Raw genomic sequence first — 21022 nt, 5'->3', positions numbered from 1 at the left:
CTTTAACCATTTGGCTCAGAGGTTAAAGCGTCTGCCTGGAATGCAGGAGACCCAGGTTGGATCCCTAGGTCGGGAAGATCCCCTGGAGAAGGAAATGGCAACCCACTCCAGTACTCTTGCCTGGAGAATCCCATGGAGGGAGGAGCCTGGTAGGCTACTAGTCATGGGGTCACAAAGAGTCGGACACGACTGAGCGACTTCACTTCACTGGAGAAAAATAAAAGTTTAAAAAATTTCTGCTGCTAAAGTATGAAAACAAAATATACAACAAGATGTATATGCCTCAAAAGGTTTTTTACACTTACCAAGAAACTGTAGAGCTTTCAAGACACTGGGCAAATGAAAGAAAATCATAAATCAGTTTCCTAGTAAAAATCATGTTGCTAAATTTCTAGCTCAAGCAACAAATATAAAAGTATGTCACTTCTATGGCATAATCTAATTTTGAAGGTGCAATAGGGTACTGTAATACTATCAAAATTACCTGCTCCAACATTACTTCAAAAATAAATATCATGCTAAATAAAGATCATTGCTCTGCTAAGATTAAAGCTAACTTGAAAGACTAAGGAGGCTAATCTACTGAGATAGTTTGGAATCTACACGTTTATAGCGTTATAAGCATCAGGCTCCAAACAGCTTAAAATCATCAGGCTCCAAATACCTTAAGTGGTAGGTAAGTTGTGCATTAACCTAAAAATTTCATTTTAATTACTTCCCTGTTTCTGTTGAAAGTAAGAAGTCTAATATCCCCCATATTAGAGATTTCATATTTCTTAATCATTTCACTGTAAGTATAGCTAGCTTTCAAACAGGTTAAAAAGTAAAGCAAGATTCCATTATATATGCATTAATATATAGTTGTTTTTCTCTTTCTGACTTACTTCACTCTATGTAACAGGCTCTATAACATCCAACTCACTAGAGCTGACTCAAATCTGTTCCTTTTTATGGCTGAGTAATATTCCATCCAGATCAGCCCTGGGATTTCTTTGGAAGGAATGATGCTAAAGCTGAAACTCCAGTACTTTGGCCACCTCATGTGAAGAGTTGACTCACTGGAAAAGACTCTGATGCTGGGAGGGATTGGGGGCAGGAGGAGAAGGGGACGACAGAGGATGAGATGGCTGGATGGCATCACGGACTCGATGGACATGAGTCTGAGTGAACTCCAGGAGATGGTGATGGACAGGGAGGCCTGGCGTGCTGTGATTCATGGGGTTGCAAAGAGTTGAACACGACTGAGCAACTGAACTGAACTGAATATTCCACTGTATATATGTACTACAACTTCTTTATCCATTCATTTGTCGATGGACATCTAGTGGACACAGCAGGGGAAGGAGAGGGTGGGACAAATTGAAAGAGTGTCATTGAAACATATACACTATCATATGTAAGTGAAGTGAAAGTCGCTCAGTTGTGTCCAACTCTTTGTGGCCCCATGGACTATACAGTTCATGGAATTCTCCAGGCCAGAATACTGGAATAGCCTTTCCCTTCTCCAGGAGATCTTCCCAACCCAGGGATGGAACCCAGGTCTCGCGCATTGCAGGCAGATTCTTTACCAGCTGAGCCACCAGGGAAGCCCAATCATATGTAAAATATGTAGCTAATGGGAAGTTGCTATATAACACAGGGAGCTCAACCTGATACTCTGTGACAATCTAGAAAGGGGAGGTGGGGTGGCGGGGTAGGAGGGAGGCCCAAGAGGGAAGGGACATATGTATACTATGGCTGATTCACACTGTTGTATGGCAAAAACCAACAATGTAAAGCAATTATCTTTCAATTAAAAATAAAATTTTAAAAAGTAAACCAAGATAACTGAAGGCTATTAGTGACAAAAAATCTTATCAAGCACATTCTTGTGTCAGCTATCATGCTAGTTGATTTATGCATGCTGTTCATTCTAACCTGTGAGATGTGTATTATTCCAAATAAACAGATGAGTAAACAGAGTAAGAGAGTTAGCAAAAATCAAGACTCCAATCCAATCTCTTAGGCTTCAAAATCTGTAACATAATTCTTTGGTGACAAGGACACAAAACGGGGGGCCACTGACAGTCTTACATGACCAGCACAGTATTTTTTTTTTAAGTACCTTATTTTGTATTGGGGTATAGCCGATTAACAATGTTGTAAGTTTCAGGTGCTGCAAAGCCACTGAGCCATACATACATATGCTGCTGTTGTTCAGTCACTAAGTTATGCCCGACTGTTTGCAACCCCAGGGACTGCAGCAAGACAGGTGTCCCTGTTCCTCACCATCTCCCGGACTTTACCAGGGTTCATGTTCATACATATGTGTGTATCCATTCTCCCCTAAACTCCCCTCCCATCCAGGTTGCCAGATAACACTGAGCAGAGTTCCATGTTCTACATTGTAGGACCCGTACAGTACTTTTAAAAGTCCAGTATTCAGTCAAAGAATATTCTATCATATTCTCCACTTCAGCAAACAGTACTTGCCTAGCTCCTATGGTAAACAAGTTGGCATCCCTGCCTTAATACATGTCAACAAAGACAATAAAAACAAGGCATCAGCTGCTCTCCTTGCCTTTCCATTCCTAGAAGAGGTGTGGTTTTGACCAGAGGTTGTCTCAGGAACCAGGCACTATAACACTTTATCAGAGGATACTTAAGTGCAGGCACAAAATGGAGATGTTCTCAACTGAAGCTGCTCTGACTTTTACAAAGCATGTAAAGTTGTAGGTGTATTTTTGGTTAACACAATAATTTGGATATCATTAATAGCCTGGGCTGGGACCAGGGATCTTCAATATCCCACAAAGTATCTTGCACAACAAAGAATTTCCCTCTTTCTACACAGCTTTCAAACGGTATTCAAGATGAACACTTAGTCTGAGCCTAGAATCTAACTCTTTTCTAAATATACCATAAAGTATTCTTGCACGGTTTTCACTGTCAATTTTTCAGGAATGAAGTTACTATGTAAAGTGAGGATGGCTGCTCAATGCTTAGTCACTCAGTCATGTCCAACTCTTTGCAACCACAAAGACTGTAGCCTGCCAGGTTCCTCTATCCATGGAAAATTTCCAGGCCAGAATACAAGAGTGAGTTGCCATTTCCTACTCCAGGGGATCTTCCTGACTCAAAGATCGAACCTGTGTCTCTTGCATCTACTGTACTGGCAGGATTCTTTACCACTGCACCACCTGGGAAGTTTATCAAGGATTATAAGAAATTCAATATTGACCTTCCCTAGTAGAGGGGGATAATTCAGTGAAAAGGCCAGTCTGGTAACACTCATCTAAAAACCCATATTTTATGATATGATAGAGTCATAACCAAACCTGAAATAATCTGGCCCTTTTCACTAGAACTTTATTTTCCTCTTCACTTTGCTATGAAACTACAAGAGTTGTAGTTAGCATATGAAAAGTAAACAACTTAAAAGTACCTGTCTTATAATTCAAAGCTATCCCTATGTGACTTGCTACAGTAAAGCAGTTTATAAAGCATTTTCCATATATTACTAGCTTATCCCATAAAACCCCTACAGATTAAGTATTACACTAATTTTAAAAAGAGAAACCACAGGAACTTAAACAGAAGTAGAATCCAGAGCTACTGCCAAATTGGGCACCCTTTTCCATTCAACTACACTGTCCCAGAAGGCGATCTAATAGGTTTTATTTACATTTCACATTTACAACAGTGACAGATGATCAATTTACTTACCCAGTACTATGGTCTCCAACTCAGTTTAGGCATCAAATTAAAATATACTAATGTTCAGATTATCAATTCACTTACCCAGTACTATGGTCTCCAACTCAGTTTAGGCACCAAATTTAAAATATACTAATGTTCTAGTTTCATAAAACCATGGGTTATTTTTAATACTTTGTTAAACTACCTTAAATATATTTCAAATAAACATGTATAAGAATAGTTAAGTAATGAAGTCGTTCAGTCGTGTCCGACTCTTCGACCCCGTGGACTGTAGTCATCAGGCTCCTCTGTCCATGGGATTTTCCAGGCAATAGTCCTGGAGTGGGTTGCCATTTCTTTCTCCAGGGGATCTTCCCAACCCAGGGCTCGAACCCGGGTCTCCCGCATTGTAGACAGACGCTTTACCATCTGAGCCACCAGGGAAGCCATAAGAATAGTTATGATGATCTTTATACTACTTAATACTTAGTATCATTAACCCTGGAGGCTAGTACACTGTTCAATTCTTATCATTCTTATAGCCACCTCATCCCAGACCACAACAAAAGGACAGGAAGTAGATCTCTTATACTGAAAGACTGACACACAGCAACACACCTCCAACCAAAAGACTTTATAATAAAGCTCATGAAACCATGATTTTTTCTTAGTACTGAAATTTAACTATAAAGAAATTATATCCCACATACACGTTCCCTAATTCTCTGAATCAGGTGGTTATAATTAAGCAAGTTAAAAATTATTCTGAACCCACTAAGAAGAAAAGGGTGTGGGCAGTCATATCTTCATTCATTTCTTTTCTTCTTCCAAGACAGGAAAGCAAATATGTTCCAAAACCCTAAGGGAAAACTGGAAGGGATGATCTTTGCACGAAGAGCCCCATCTTTATCATATACCCTCAAACAACAGTGTCCTAAATTTTAAAATACTCTAGCTAAGGAGGGGCTTCCCTGGTAGCTCAGCTGGTAAAGAATCTGCCAGCTGATTCTTGAATAGTTCATAGCAAAGTGAAGAGGAAAATAAAGTTCTAATGAAAAGGGCCAGATTATTTCAGGTTTGGTTATGACTCTATCATATCATAAAATATGCGTTTTCAGATGATTGTTACCAGACTGGCCTTTTCACTGAATTATCCCCCTCTACTAGGGAAGGTCGATGATTGTATTTCTTGAATGCAGGAGACCCCAGTTCCATTCCTGAGTCAGGAAGATCTGCGGGAGAAGGGACAGACTACCCACTCCGGTAATCTTGGGCTTCCCTGGTGGCTCAGCTGGTAAAGAATCCACCTGCAATGATGGAGAGCTGGGTTTGATCCCTGGGTTAGGAAGATCCCTGTAGAAGGAAAAGGCTACCCACTCCAGTATTCTGGCCTGGAGAATTTCGTGGACTACATGTATAGTCCATGAGGTCACAAAGAGTCAGACACTACTTAGTGACTTTCACTTTTCACTTAGGTAAGAAGAGAAAAGGGGAACTGCGGGGAAAAAAAAGCCTGAGACTCTCACCTCACCTTAAAATAGTTTTAATTTTTAAAAGAATAAATGAAAAACTGTCAAATATAAGATAGAAGAATTGCAAAAATATATATAGAAATGTGATGTAACAGTGGCTCGGAGGTTAAAGCATCTGCCTGGAATGCAGGAGACCCGGGTTCAATCCCTGGGTTGGGAAGATTCCCCTGGAAAAGGAAATGGCAACCCACTCCAGAACTCTTGCCTGGAGAATCCCAAGGAGGGAGGAGCCTGGTAGGCTACAGTCCATAGGGTCACAAAGAGTCGGACATGACTAAGTGACTTCACTTTCACTTTTCAAAGTACATTTACTCATACAGAATTTGCAATGTAACATGATTTTGCTCATATTAAATCTACTTCTTAAAGGTTTCTTTGAATACACAATACAGGTCTTTCCTGTAGATCAAATGGTAAAGAATCTGCCTGCAATGCAGGAGACCCAGGTTTGATCTCTGGGTCGGGAAGATCCTCTGGAGAAGGGAATAGCAATCTACTCTAGGATTATTGCCTGGAGAATTCCATGGACAGAGGAGCCTGGGGATCTTTACAGTCTGTGGAACTCCAAAGAGTTGGACACGACTGAGTGACTCTAACACTACTTTAATACACAAAAACTTATCAAATTACAAGACTCTTTATTATGGAAGGTAAAAATAGCAAAAAAGACATTTTTCTAGGATCACCAGATGTGCCAAATAAAAATTCCTCATTATTTTTCTGAAATTCAAATATAACTGGGCATCCCGCATTTTGATCTGGCAACCCTATACTCTTTCAGATAATTAAAATGAGCTCCCATCTTCACCAAAGTATTGCAGCACCCTCTCCACTCATAAAACAGGCTGGGGTTTCTATCACAGCAGTATTTTGACTGATAAAGCCTTAAGAATTAATCTGAAGTGCTCACTTCCTGATAAGCCTTTCTTAACAGCTAAAATGGACCTAATTTCTAAGAGCCAAAGGTTAAACTTTTACTAGGCTCCAGTCTAATGAATGAACTCTTATGAAGCTTATGCTTCTATGTGTTAAACAGACATTGGGAAAATTTCAGTTTTTTATAACTAAACAAAAAGAAGTTGCTTATGAAGGTTGTAATAAACAGAATTCTGTTTAAAGTATTACCAGCAGGTCTTAAAAGCTACTTTAATGGATTCCAAAATTAATCTACTATTTTTCTTGAATCATAATCACAGAAATTTAGAGCTAGAAACAAATTAATTTTTGACCCTTAAAAAGTTCTGGAAAGGGAATTCCCTGGCAGGCCAGGGGTTAGGACTCTGTATTTTCACCACAGAAGGCCTGCGTTCAGTTCCAGGTGGAGAAGACATTACCCCAAGCCAAAGGGCACAGCCAAAAAAAAAAACCTTTCTGCAAAATCCATCTCATTGCCTATTCATTCCCATAGAGGTTTTTTTTCTCCTACTGAGCTCCTAAACAAGTACTAGATGTAACAAAAAGAGATATTCTATTTTATGAGGTCCCTATCAACCCGTTCTTTGCCCTACTTATTATAACGGCTCTGATTATAAGTGAGTGCAAATAACTATTCTGCTAGTTGCATTTAAATCATCTTCTTAATACTAAACCTATGCTTTTTCTTCCCAGTGGTCTAGGCCACTGCTCTTTGATACAGCCCATCCATCTTTGGAGACTACCTAATTCCCTTACTTCATTTACACTGCTACCTTGAAGGTATTAATAGATAATCACATCCCCCTAGTGCTCCCTTTTCCTAAATTTAGCTCCTTCAGGTTTTTCTCCTGTCTTATGCTACCATCAGCGTAGAACTATCTGCATCTTTTCCTAAATGTGGTTGGAATACATTGATAACTATTTGGACTTCAATCCTAGTAAGAAAACAGAAACCATAATTTTGATACGTGATCACTATCTTATTTGTCTAAGAGTAATTCAATGACATTTCACTGCACGTTACTTGAAACCTCTTTATACTTGCTCTTTTCCAGGTAGCAGCCCTTTCTGGTTTGCATTAAAGCCATTTATCTCATCTTTCTTGATGAATTATTTGAGATTCAGGATTAATGATATAATTTCAATGCTGGAGCTGTTTAGCTATTTTTTTCTACTTGGTCCACAATGGCTTCCAACCTGTTAAACTTATAAAATTGAAAAATCCTAATTTAAATTTAACATTTTCATTCAGTCTATGGATTGAAAATTACTTCAAAAGTAGTTGGCAACACAGGACAAGACATCTTGCCTTTTTTTCCTTCAAGTAGCAGTGATATCTAAAGACAAGAAAATAAACTTGCTACTCTAGTATCTTACATGAAAGGCAAATAATTCTTCAGTGATGGTTCTGCTTCCCTCTCCCTTCCTTCCCTTGGCCAGTGTTCAAGTTACTCTGTACTCACCAGAAATGTGCCTCAAACAACAGCATCAGAGTAAGCATTCAGCTCGGAAAAAACAGCAGCGTTCCAGTCTTGTACTCAACCAATAACTCAAAGGTAGGGCTAGGGAATAATGACTATTAGCTCTAATTTAAAAGAAAGGACAACCAAACATGATATTCAAATTATTATAGCCTTCCCTTTTTCGGAAATTCAAATGGGATGGAAGAATCAATATTATATAAGTAATGGGTAATGTATTGTTAAACAGTGCTGTATTCTCTTTACTAACAATGACTAATAACAGTACATGTTGATATTACAGATATATGCCTTGTGAAAATCCTTATTATGCTTATAAAAATCATATTGCTCCACAGTACCTGGTATATGTAAATAAAATAAAACTACTCCATACGTGACAATGCTCTGGCTTTCAAACATGAATCTCAAAGCCTGTTAATGAATTATGAAATCAATTTAGAATGTAACAATAATTTCCTTTAAATATATTACAGCATAAGGAAAGGTATTGTTTCACAAAACATTACATATTTCTACATATACTTAGTCACAAATAAAACCTATTTATCTGGGTCAAAAGTTTGAAAGTCTTTTGCTAAAGAACTTTTATATTTTTAAAGTCATTACAACATGATTGTATGCGAACCAAATTATTTCTACATTATGAATATAAGCTAATCCTTAACTACATTTCAACACCTAGAAAATTTTAATTTGTAATGTTAATTTTTCAGGTTATTTTTAAATTAATAAGCAGCAAGGATGTGGCTGATAACTACTGACACTAGATGATGATTATATGGACGTTTATTACATTACTCATTCTACTTTTTAAAGTTTGAAATTCTGACAAAAATGTACAAAAGAAAAAATAGGAAATGGACCTAACCAATTTATAGTAAAATAATGAATAAATTTATAATCTGAGACTTTGACACTCTGTTTCTAAGGAATAACAATCTACAAACTTCCTCAGACTTAATTCAAGTAATGCTTGGGTTTACCCATTCAAGTATAACGAACAGGTTTAAAGGTCTTTAAAAAATGCATAAGGGACAGGAAAAATTAATTCAAAAATAGAAAGCAAAGCTCCTCAAATGATAACATAAAGACACAATTAGTTAAGTGTGCTTCACTGTCTTTTCATTGCCTCTTCAGTAGCCAACTACTTTTCAACCAACAGAGAAAACACAAAATATCTACCTACCAGGGGGAGTGATTTTCATTTCTTAATTGTTTCATTCACACTGGCAATTTTCCCAGCAAGTTTAATATGCGATCTCTATAAGATACACCGTTCTGCCTTCCCTGAAACATAAACTACAAGTGTCATCTGAAACAGGTTTACAGGCAGTTGGATTTCAAAACAGTGGATGCCTCAAAGTCAGTTTTCCTTAATTTCAAAAAAGTAAGTTTCTAAACTTCATTAAAACAAAGCATTCTCTCTCTAGGCCTTGTAAACGGTAAGGTTAATAGAACTGTGTGATTTTAAGTTTCCCTGGAGAAGGAAATGGCAATCCATTCCAGAACTCTTGCCTGGAAAATCCCATGGACAGAGGAGCCTGATAGGCCACAGTCCACGGGGTCGCAAAGAGTCGGCTGAGCGACTTCATTTCACTTCACTGCATATGAAACTGGAGAAGGAAATGGCAGCCCACTCCAGTGTTCTTGCCTGGAGAATCCTAGGGACGGGGGAGCCTGGTGGGCTGCCGTCTCTGGGGTTGCACAGAGCTGGACACAACTGAAGCTACTTTGCAACTTAGCAGCATAGGAAACATTTTGCCTTGTTAGTATTCTATCAGAAAGGACTTGACCTGTCTTGTATTTTATATTTAATCATCTCTAGAATGAGTATACGTTTGAAATTGATTAAAATTATTGGTACAATTTAGAACTTAATGTTTTCTAATAATAGTTTTACATAATATATAGAATCTTGACACCTTCAGAGTGACTTCAAGTCATCTCATTCTGTTTCGCTGTCTAGTTAGTTTGAAGCAATACTTGGGTGTAACAATGATATAAGTCAAGACAAAGCAAAGGGAAGCAAAGCACATCCAAGCTGACATACTTCTGCAAAAAACCATTACTATACTGTAAGGTTTCAGGATGTGGAAAAGTTAGTCTTAAGACATTCCATAATTGTTTTCAGAAATGCAAAAGAAAAAGGAACTTAATACAGCTTTAATGAAAAGGTAAGACTGGGTTTTTTAATTTGAAACACAACAGAAACAGGAAACAAAACAACCAACCAGTAGATGTCTGAGGGACATCAAATAAATCTACAACTAACTTACTGTATGCAAATATCTAGATACTTAGGGGAACTCTTTAAACATTTAGTAAACCCCGTTTCCACACAGACCAATTAAAAGTTCTCAATGATAAGAAAAAAATAACCTCAAGTTAATTAGGTTTGACTATTAAACATCTGTCTTTGCATATATACAAAAACAAACAATAAAAACTTAGGCTACTTTCGATTTTAGATTACACAGTAAACCTGAATTGTACAAATCTTGACTCTTGAATAAATTCTTGAAAAACATAAAATTTACTTGTGTATTCAACTTTTTTAATGTACATATCAATACCTCTGGAATAATGCTTTTACATAGATCACTACAATATTTTACTTTAAATTCAGTGAGAAGTTTACTTTTCTATATAAAAGCTTATAGAATGTAATAGTTTATTTTCAACTAGTTTTACTGGAGAGGTTTCCTGCCTTTACAAAGCTAATCCTTCTTAACTAAAATTAGGAATTCAGGGGAAAAAAATCCATCAAAACCTCACAATTTAAAAATGCATTATCTAAGGTGCTTAAAATTAAGCTCCATATCATCGATGGCATTTATAAAAATTCATGTAAAATGACAGTGTTTTGTTTAAAGAGGTACACTGAAAGCAAGGCCAACTGTTCTCAGGAGATGATTTTTCATCATTACATATTTTAATTTTGATGTACGGATTTACTCCAGAGGACCCTGGTCTTTTCTAACAGATTCTATTTATCCAGATGCTCATCAAAGATTCATTTCTCATTTCTTGCTTCCTGTTTCTTCCATGTACTAGAACTATAGCCTTTCTTCTGCCTTTTCTCTCAGAACTTCATTCTCCACCTTTGATCCCGCCCAGAATGTGCTCACTGTAAAGAGACTGCCTCAGACACTTTTTCATAGAATTCTCTTTTCCAAAATTTCTTTGCAAAATTTTATTCAAGCTTTCATTGAACATCTCCTGTGTGATATCCCAATCATTCCTTACTTTTCTACATGCTTCATTTGTACAGATATGAACACCTTATCTTCTTCCCAAACTGTCTTGTAAAAATACCTTTACATGGACCCAGCAAAAATTTCAGATTTTAAATATGAAATATCTTAACTTTGAAAAAACAGCTCAAACTAAATAAATGAAAAACAATGTCCAAACTGCCAGAGCAGTTTTCTACTCATATCTGGTTATCTTTGCAGACCCGTTAAATATTTATTTTTATTTTAAAAATATGAATAAAGACAACACAATGACATTTTGCCTTTTATTAATGTCTAAATGTATACTCCACAAGAGAAAATGTTTCCCATCAAAATTGTATTAATGAGAAAAATCAAGGAATTACTTTAAGACAAAGCAGTCTAATTTTTCATGAGGATCTGTATAACTCACAGAAAACCAGACCTGTAATGAACTTCAATCTTAATTTATGCCAAATGTTTGGACTGTGGGGCACATTTACATGTAAAGGCTTTTATTGTCTTTTGCTGTTTTAAACCATGGTATACTAACAGGGTAAGCTCTGTTATGTCAGGCAACACAAAAACCTAACTGCATCTCTTTTCTAATTTGAATCCAGGAACCCTGAAAAGCAAAGACTAACAGCCCAGAAACAAATCCTGATGTTGTAACATGGCCTTTCCACCCTGGTCCCCTGACCAATTTCTCGTGCCTGGGTGCTTCATTACATCAGTAGTGACACTGCTGTCAGTTGCATGAGGGTCTGGAGGCTTATGATCTCCTTAGGAAATGCTAATGAATTTCAAGGCAAACAATTTCTTCTGGTCATTTAAAATCTCTTTTTGGACTAATTATGTTAAGATTTGTTGCTTGATACTTGGCATGTCATTTGTGCCACAGCTGCCATAGATACCATGTCTTCCATTGCTCATTTTAGTTCACCCAAAGGAGAGATGCACAATCAACAGCAAATGTCTAAAAACATACTCAAGGAGAGAAAACTGCCAAACCACTGAAGCAAACAGCACTTGACAGAAAAGAAAAAGATTCATGAATCATCTCATGCAAATACTGGCATTTTTACACAATGTTCACAACTATCTAATATCATCCAAGCAAAATGGTTTCTTAAAATTTAGATCATTAATAATAAAATTCATTAGATCCATTTTCTCCCACTAAACAGTGTTATCTATTTTTATATTTTCAATATGAATATATTACATTTTCACACTTCACATGCACTCATCAGCTAACACCTCCAACACTTCACTGTGGTCCAGGCACTACATTCTATTTCTCTTATTCACAACAAGATATTTAGTTCACTGAAACAAAACAAAAACATGAAATCTCCCAGACAATGAAATGGAAATATGAACTTCCTCACCAGAATCTACAAATGCACACGCAACACAGCTGGTCACTTTTCTAAAAAAAGTTACATAAGCAAAAAGCACAAATCTGGAGCCTTCAAATGCCCTATTTAACTTTATTCAAGATGACAGTGAGCAGCATTAACAAAGCTCAATATATACACAAAGAAAAATAAGTAATTAATAATGGTATTTCTAAAGGATAATAATAGTAAATAGCTAACATTTACTCACTATAGTAAGCAAACAGTACATATAGTACTGTTATGATACACTCAGTACATATAGTACTGTTATGCTACATATAGTAAAGTAGCATATGTTACATATAGTAACATATGTTACATATAGTAAAGTGTTACATATAGTAAAAATTTACTCCCCAAAAACTAATTATAGGCCAGGCAGAAATCTAAGTGCTTTAAAACTGTTTCATTTAATTCTCACATCATCCCTAGTGGACTGCATTATTATAAACCCCATTTTACAGATGATAAAACTGAGACTTGGAAGTAGTAAGCATATTACCCAAGGTCACTCAGTCCAAGAGATGGGGCTCAAACCCAGGTCTATCAGGATCCAAAGTCTGTGCTCTTGACCATCATATAATACTGTCTGGTTTACACTAAACTCAATTTTCATTTCAGTCTAAAGCTTTCAAAGTCTTACCAGGAAGTTTATTTTTTAGGTCAGGCTTCTTCCTTTAAAATGACACCTTAAATAAGCATTTTACTTGAAACTATGATCCTACAAGTCTATATCTGGATGGGAAACAAATTCTATCTGAATGAAAAGCCCTGCATCTCTCTGGTAATGGATCACAGCTAGAGGAGACCTTAAGGGTCATCTAATTCAAATTCTTCACTTTAGGAATAATGCAACAGACCTTTTGAAAAGCATCTATACTCAATCTAAACTACCACATACTTAAACCAGAAATACTTCAAGGTTTGGGGAGGTTTCTTTTTTAAAGTCATCATTTTAAATAGATAATCCAACTTTTCAAGTTCATCTAGAACACAGTATCCACTTCTGAAACACTATAAGAAAATACAAACCCCAAGACATGAGGTCAGACTACTGAAGAGCTATTACCAATAGAAAACTTTAATCTTACAGACATGCTATAAAAAGGCATCCTTACCTATATGGACTCAAACTCAAAAAACAGCCTTTTCTTCTTGAATTAAATTTACATTCATTTGGGTCAACTACAAGCTCAGCTTCACTTCACGAGTCACGTGACTGAATTCAAGCTCATTTCAAGGAAAAGGCTGCACTATGCTGTATTTAGAACACATATCACTGAGAATAGCCAGATGAGTCTTCATAGGCCTATGCAAAAGCCTTGCTTTAGTTGCTAAGAAACTACAATTTCACTGTATTATAAATTTTCTAAGAAGCTGTGTGCCAGCACAGAGATTAAACTTGTTAAGATCAAAAATCTCTCGCCTATTGTGCCTAATGAAACCTTGCTTTTCCCACAAACTGAATAGCTGAAATTATTGGTAACACAGACTAAAAACTGATAAGACAAATCAGACCAACTCTTCCTTGCCTTCCACAGTGGCCTCATGCTTTGGAGTGTAAAATATCCAATATGCTTCACGTATTCAATGCTAGAAATAGAAGAATGTTTCCTTCCTGACCCCTGCAGTGATCATTCAAAGCCATGAAGCATACATAAGATTTTATTTGTATGATTTGGTACAACAAACACTTAGATTTAACTGATGCTTTTTTGACCTTGACTGATATATTTTCAGTGTAATCTTCAGCATTGTAAGCATGCATTCTCCTTAGAACGCTTAACTCCATTAGCTTTATCACTGATTTTATTTTTTAATGAAAGCCATTTTAATTTCAGCTATTCCAACAAGAGTAATTTTAAACTATTCTAGCATAACAAAGAAACACCAAAGAATTAGCAAAAAGAATTTACAGTTCACTCTCCAGTAAAGTCATGAATGAGTTCAACCTCACAATTTTTTTCCTAGAAAAATATTTTTGAAATTTCTTAAAGGCTGTCACAAGAGCAGAAACTGGTTCACAATACTTCTAATCTCATCTCTAAAAGATTGATTCAGCAGCTGAATTTTAACACATATCTTTAACAATCAGAATCTTTTTTGTCTAGATCCCCCGTCACCACGCTTCCCCACCATGTATCCATCTTCTCTAAAGGATTTCAGTTCAAAAGCCAGTTCAATTATCTTCAGTTCAATCATCTCCTTTCCACTGTACCCTGAACACATCCCAGGGACTACTCTGACGTTCCTCAGAAATAATGTCTCTTCTGTTTTGAAACTTTTCGACCTTAAAAACACACTTCCCTCCATCTCCCTCTCTCCATGCCGGCCCTCAATCCCACCACTGCAGTTTCAGCTGTGTGAAAGGCCCAACCAACATCATACAGCACTTGCCAAAACTCAGCTCCTCCCTTCCCTAATATATCCTCCACACTGCAAACCAACATTACACCCCCGGCTTCCTGCATTTTACTCCCTTCCCTTATTTTCTGTCTTCCCCCACTTCCATTTCTATAGCCAGGCATCCTTATTTCTCCAACAAATAATTCCCCCTACCTCAGTTTCAACCCTTTCTCCCCATCCTCTGCTCGTTTTTCCTCTCCTTATTTAGAAACTCCTTTTTGCTCTCCCAGCCACTACCCTAGAATGCCCAACACTCCACCCTCCTTAGCAAACCGAGCCCTCTTCCCCCACTTCGTTTCCAGCTTCTGCTGCTCCTCTTTCCAAATCCCCTACTGCAGTCAACCCACTACCTCGGCTTCCCACCCACCTTCCCTCCACCTCCACAGCCAAGGCTCCCTGATTCCTTACCCCCTCCTCAGGGCTCTAGTACTCTGCTCAGTATTCTTCAGGACTCCCTTCCCCCAACGTCTCTTATTATTTTTTAAGGATGTCACCAGTCTTACAGGGCCCCAGAAGAACCTTGGACGACCCCAGCGCCCGGGACCCCCGTTCATCTGTGGAGCCTGACACCACTCTCTGTCACCTTAAACACAAATGTCGGTCTTGTGCAGCCTTTAAACGCTGCACCCCTTCCTCATCCGCCCCCGCTACTCCAGCTCCTCAGGTCGGCCTCTTCGGGGACCCCTCCCCGACTCGGAGCGACGAGCCCCAAGATGTGGAGCCTCTATATCAGCAACACCTCAAGCTCTTATCGGACGCCCCCACCTCTCGGACAGGCGCCTCTGGTTCTCACACCCGCGCGCCTCTTCGAACTCGCGACCGGCATTTGGTCCTGTCGGGCCCGCAGCACCTCAGACTTCGACCAGCCCCCTTTCCCGGACTCCGCCACCTCCTCCGGCCCCGAAATGCCCTCTCCGGCCGCCACCGTCCCTCAGCCCCCGCCCGGCCGGCCCCCGGCGCCCTGCTTACCGTTCTGAGCGGCGCCTGGCCCTGGGAGGAGGGAGCCAGAAACCAGCAACAGCGAGAGGGCCAGGGCACTGGGGAGCGACGAGCCCGACATCCTCCCTGCAGAAGACGGAACAGCGAATGGGCCGGGGCCGGAGCCGGGGCCGGGGAAGGGAGGGGAGGGAGGGAGGGGGCGGGCGAGTGCGCCAGGAAGAGAGCGAGGGAGGCAGCCGTGGCAGGGCTCCGTCCTTCCCCGTCCTCCTCCTACCGCCGCAGCGCCCAAGCCTCGCGAGACCTTCGCTCCGGGCCGTGGGCGGCTGAGGAGCGACAGCATCAAGGCTCGCGAGAAGAGGCAGGCTCAATCGATCCCCCGCCCCTCGGACTCCGCGTCCCCGCCCCTGCAGAGGCTGATTGGCCTAGCGGGAGATGGGTCACGTGCCAACGGCGCTTCTGGCCACGTGACGGTTCGAGGCGGGGCTCCTCCGGCAGTCTTGGCCCTGGGGAACCGAGAATTCTGTTCTGCTGATTCCTCTGTGAAGTCGGAGCTCCCATAAATAAGAGGAAGCTTTGAGAATATATTTCCTCCGCCCATCCTGCCTTTCATTAGTTGGAGCTCTTGGCTGCAAAATTTAATGCACCACCGGCCTTACTCTTATTGTTCCCTATCAAACTCCTATTATTTCTTCCTTCTGGACTTCCTTCTGGACTTTAACCTTAGACCTGTTCCTGGCATCTGGCTTCAACCTCCCACTTTAACCCCCTGTATTAACCTTCTAGGCTAAGTGGTGCACTCCCCGTGCCTGGTATTCCCTTGTGCTTTACTGCTTCGACATCTCCCTCTGCGTGAAATGTCCTCCTTTTCTTCGCCCTTCTATTCCCCCGCCCCCATTTTGGCCTTATTTTAACTACCTAAAATCTCAGGCCTGAAAATCAACTAGACTAATTGCTCGTTAGGCAGTTTGGGCACTAAATTCTACAAGGAAGTCAACATGTATTAACTATACGAAATATCTTCAGAAGTATTTTTGTGCAGCAAACATTGAGTACTTACTGTGTGCCGTGAAACCTACGTGAAAAAGTGGTCCCTACTATCACGAAGTTCACAACCCAGCTTATTAGAAGAGCAAGGAAGAGGGCAAATGACTGCACAGCAAAACGACCCATTGGAAAGGAGCCAGCTGGGTGCTCTGGCAGTGTCACTACTGTTTGGATGGAAGTTTGGGGAATGCCCTTTCTAAGGGTATTTTTGGTACAACCTGAGCATCATCAGTCCTTGGTTGCTAAAGGAGTTTCTGGGTCTTAGCTCATCCCTGACTCAGAGCAGACATCCAGGGGAGTGTCTGTGGAATGAAACTGAGAGGGGCCAAGTAAGCAGTCCTGGTGACCTGACTCAATTTGAAGTGAAAACTTGAAAAATCTGGAAGAAGGAGCATTCACCATGACCTTCACTCAAGCCAAAGTGGTCTCAAGCTTTCAGGGTGAACCAGACACCTGGTGGTTCCAGCCTGAGCTTTCAAGCAAGCTACAACTATGGCGCATTGTTGACCTAAATGAAGCATTATCCTTCAAGACTTCAGGTGAGTGAGTGATAAAAAGCTTGGCATGTGTCTTTGGACAAAGGCCATTGTGCAGACAGCTCTGGTTGGAGGGCTGCAGGGCTCCTGGTGAGACCAGGATTTTCAGCTGATGGGAGTTTTGATGGGATGCAACCATCCTGCCTCATCATGAAAATCTGTATCTGATGGGGAGACTTTCAACAAGGAATCCTTACAGAACAATGGTGCTCGTTTAGTGGGTTGGGAAATTGAGACTGAGAGAGGCATAAATTACCCAGGATCTGAATGGTTTTGGTAGTCATTACTACCAAAAAAATCTGGTTTGCCTTTCCTTTCCCTCTTGAAGGGGGGAATGGCATGTGACTTGCTTCCACCAGGCCAGTGAAAAGTGACATGCATCGTTTTTAAGTAGAAGGATTTCTTTTCAGTTGAAGACACCAGAGCATACTCTCTTCCCTGCATGGAGATCAGTGATCATGATCACTGGCATGTGTCAAAATGAAGCTTACGTCAGCCTGGGTTCCTAAGTTAGCATGAAAACCCCAGACCTCCCGCCAAACTGGTAGTTCCTATTGACTTAAGCTACTGAGATTCAGAGGTGTTTTCTCTTGCATAACTTGGACTATTCTGGTTAGGGAAAACAAGTCCACCCCATACTACCACCACCATCTACTAACTGTGGCTTGGACAAGTGACCTGTCCCTCTGGATCCTATTTATCTGTCAAATGATGTTAATGATAGTATTGATACATACTTAACTCATATGATTTAAGAGCAGTAAATGACTAAATTTATGTACAATGTTTAGATTGGTTTCTGGTTCATGTAAACACTCAAATGTTGGTGATAATGATAAATACTATTGCTGCTGCTGCTGCTGCTACAATATTAACTCCAGCCCCTCTGCTCTTCCCACTGTGTCATGCTTCTTACAAAAAGTGATTCAGGAAGAAAATTTTAAAGTACAGTGTTACCATCAACTCTAAAAACCTGCAGTTATGAGGAATCTTTTTACCTAGAAGAAAAGTCATCAAATCCCATGATAGTAGCTGTGGTTTCAGACCTCCTTTTAGGGGGGAAAAAAAAATCTTATAACTCAGTACATTTTTTAAAGGAATCTAGGACTGATGCTGAAGCTGAAGCTCCAGTACTTGACTACCTGATGCGAAGAGCCGACTCATTAGAAAAAACTCTAATTTGGGGAAAGATGGAGGACAGGAGGAAAAGAGGGCGAGAGAGGATGAGATGTTGGATGGCATCATCGACTCGATGGACATGAGTCTGAGCAAATTCCAAGAGATAGTGAAGGACAGGGAACCCTGGTGTGCCGAAGTCCATGGGGTTACAAAGAATTGGACACAGCTGAGCCCACTGAACAACAAGGAATTTAAGTTTTCCCTCTTTCTTAAGGTTTATATTACACATAAACATTCTCTCTACAGGTATGTGCAGCTGTGTGGGAGGATGGCTGAACTCCTTGTAATATCTCATAAGAGACTTAGAGGTCCTCAGGGCTCAGGCTAAAACACATTTTCCTGGCCTCCAGGGACTGCTTGAAGTGAAGTGAAGTGAAGTGAAAGTCACTCAGTCATGTCCAACTCTTCGTGACCTCATGGACCACAGTCCATGGAATTCTCCAGACCAAAAATACTGGAGTGGCTAGCCTTTCCCTTCTCCAGGGGATTTTCCCATCCCAGGGACTGCTTGGAGATCTGGTTTTCCAGTATTGATAGTGCCTCTTAGTGGCAAGATAGAGCATTCCCAATTGAAAGGCTTTCCTGGTTTGGTTGGTTGATTGATTTGTTTTTGGTGTGGTTCATTGTCTTTGGAAGGATGCAAGTGTTAATAGAGTTTGACATTGCACTTCTCTATGGTTTCCCTACTCCTTTCTCTGCAAAGATTTGCTCTTTCCATTCAGATATACCACCCTGCCCATCTTGATTGCTGTCATCTTCTGACCCACCAAAGTAATTTTTCCCCTGCTCCTTCCAACTCTTAGCACAATCATTGAACTCTGGGTGAGTTCAGTATTCATGTTTATGATCTAGTCAATACCTTGGTCTCTTATCTCCAAAACCTTCTCAACTGAGCCACCACTTCCATGGTTACACCCTCAACATTTTAGTGATCCATAAAAGGCTCCATCTTTGGAATATGAAAATATAATAGCTCTCACTTTCCATTTACTCTCCTGTCCTTTCAGTTCCATGTTCTAGAACCTCATTTGCTGTCATTCTTCAATCTCATTGAGACCACTAATCCATTAATCCCACAAATTCTCATTGTCCATTCTTCACTTCCCTCCTGGTCCAATTTAGAGTCCAAGATTCATCATTATAATTGTTTCCTTACTCACCTTACTCTCCAACATTCTTTCCTAGAAAAACCACAACCTGGCTAAGCAACCTCTGAGATGAGGTTTCACACCATGTGCTTGAGCAGCTGAATGTTGCCTGAGAAAAAAATCATACAGAGAATGACATCATTTTAAATTCATGGTCTCAAACCTCAAATGCATACTCAACACCACCCAGAAATCCTACTCTTTCATTTGAAGTAAGCGTGAATTTGCAACTGCAATGGTCACATGCAAGAAATGCTCATTTCTTTCACTTCTTTGAATGAAATTTAATCCATTCTGAGCACCTTTCTGCCAAGAAGACAAGAAATTCAATTTTGGTCATAATGAGCCTCCCTCTCTACCTCCCAGAATAATAGGAAATTTCTAGGGTTTTATCTGGTCCAAGACATTACTGAGTTTTTTGGTGTGACTTTTTTTTTTTTTTTAAGTTCACTCTGGTCACTCACTGCTGGTGTCTGCATGGCCCAGACCCACATGATCCCTTGAAAGTGAATGGTTTGATACTTCCCATCACTCCCCTCACCAGCCTCACCCTACACCCCACTCCTTTTGTGTTCTTTATGATTGCTCTGCTCCCTTGGCACCTTTGTACATTCTGTTCTCTTTGCCTGGAATGCTCAACCCCCATCCTCTTTACCTGGTCTACTTCTCATCCGTCAGATGTCAGCTTCAAATCATCCCTCCTTAATATGAAAAATTAAAACCATAATGAGATACCACTTCACAAACATACTCAAATTTAATAATTTTCTAAAAACTGACAGTACCAAATGTTGGTGGGGATATAAAGCAACTGGAACTCCCATACATATACTGCTGGTATTCATACAAAAATAGCAGAACTACTTTGGAGAACTATTTGGCAGCTTCTCATTAAGTATATATATCTAATCTATGACCAGGAATTCTATTCTTGTATCCCTACTGCCTAAAAGAAATGAAAACATATTCTCACAAAATAATTTAAACAGGAATGTTCATAGCAGCTTCATTCATAATACCCAAAACAAGAAACAATCCAAACATTCATCAACAGGGTGATTGGATAAACAAACTTGGTATATTCATACAATGGAGTACTATTCACCAATTAAAAAAGAATGAACCACATGCAATAGAAAGAATTTAAAAAATGAATAATAAAAAGACTAATAAAAGTAATAATAAATATAATAATACTAAAAGAATGATACATGCAATTATATGGATGAATTCAGAAGTGTAATACTGAGAGAAATGAGACCAAAAAAGGTATATACTGTATAATTCTACTTATATAAAATTCTGAAGTAGGCAAAACTAATATATATTAATAGAAATTGAATCAGTTTCAGTGTTTTCCTGGGAGACTGACTGGAAAGGATCATGTGGGAATTTTCCATTGATGGAAACTTTCTATGTCTTGAAGTGGGTGATGATTTCACTGGGTGTGCATTTGTCACAATTCATTGAAATTATACCTCAGTCAAAAATGTGCAAAACAAAACTGTCCATTGTTAAGGAAGACTTTTCTGGGCTCCATAAC

At 39.5% G+C, this 21022-nt stretch overlaps 1 protein-coding gene across 2 annotated transcripts in view; it reads right to left on the bottom strand.

Moving 5' to 3' along the window:
• Positions 1–15785, bottom strand: part of NPTN (neuroplastin) — a 66734-nt gene extending 50949 nt beyond the window's left edge. Inside the window, exon 1 of one of the 2 annotated variants that reach the window (XM_040227378.1) lies at positions 15603–15785. In XM_040227378.1, the coding sequence (XP_040083312.1) occupies positions 15603–15693 (91 nt within the window). In that variant the 5' untranslated portion in view covers positions 15694–15785. The remainder of the gene's footprint in view (positions 1–15602) is intronic. The other variant, XM_040227377.1, reaches the window with a different exon arrangement.
• Positions 15786–21022: the final 5237 nt, after the last annotated feature.

Source organism: Oryx dammah, unplaced genomic scaffold (assembly GCF_014754425.2).
Source record: "Oryx dammah isolate SB20612 unplaced genomic scaffold, SCBI_Odam_1.1 HiC_scaffold_26, whole genome shotgun sequence".
NCBI classification, from domain to species: domain Eukaryota; kingdom Metazoa; phylum Chordata; class Mammalia; order Artiodactyla; family Bovidae; genus Oryx; species Oryx dammah.
This window is presented reverse-complemented; position numbering and strand designations above follow the sequence as displayed.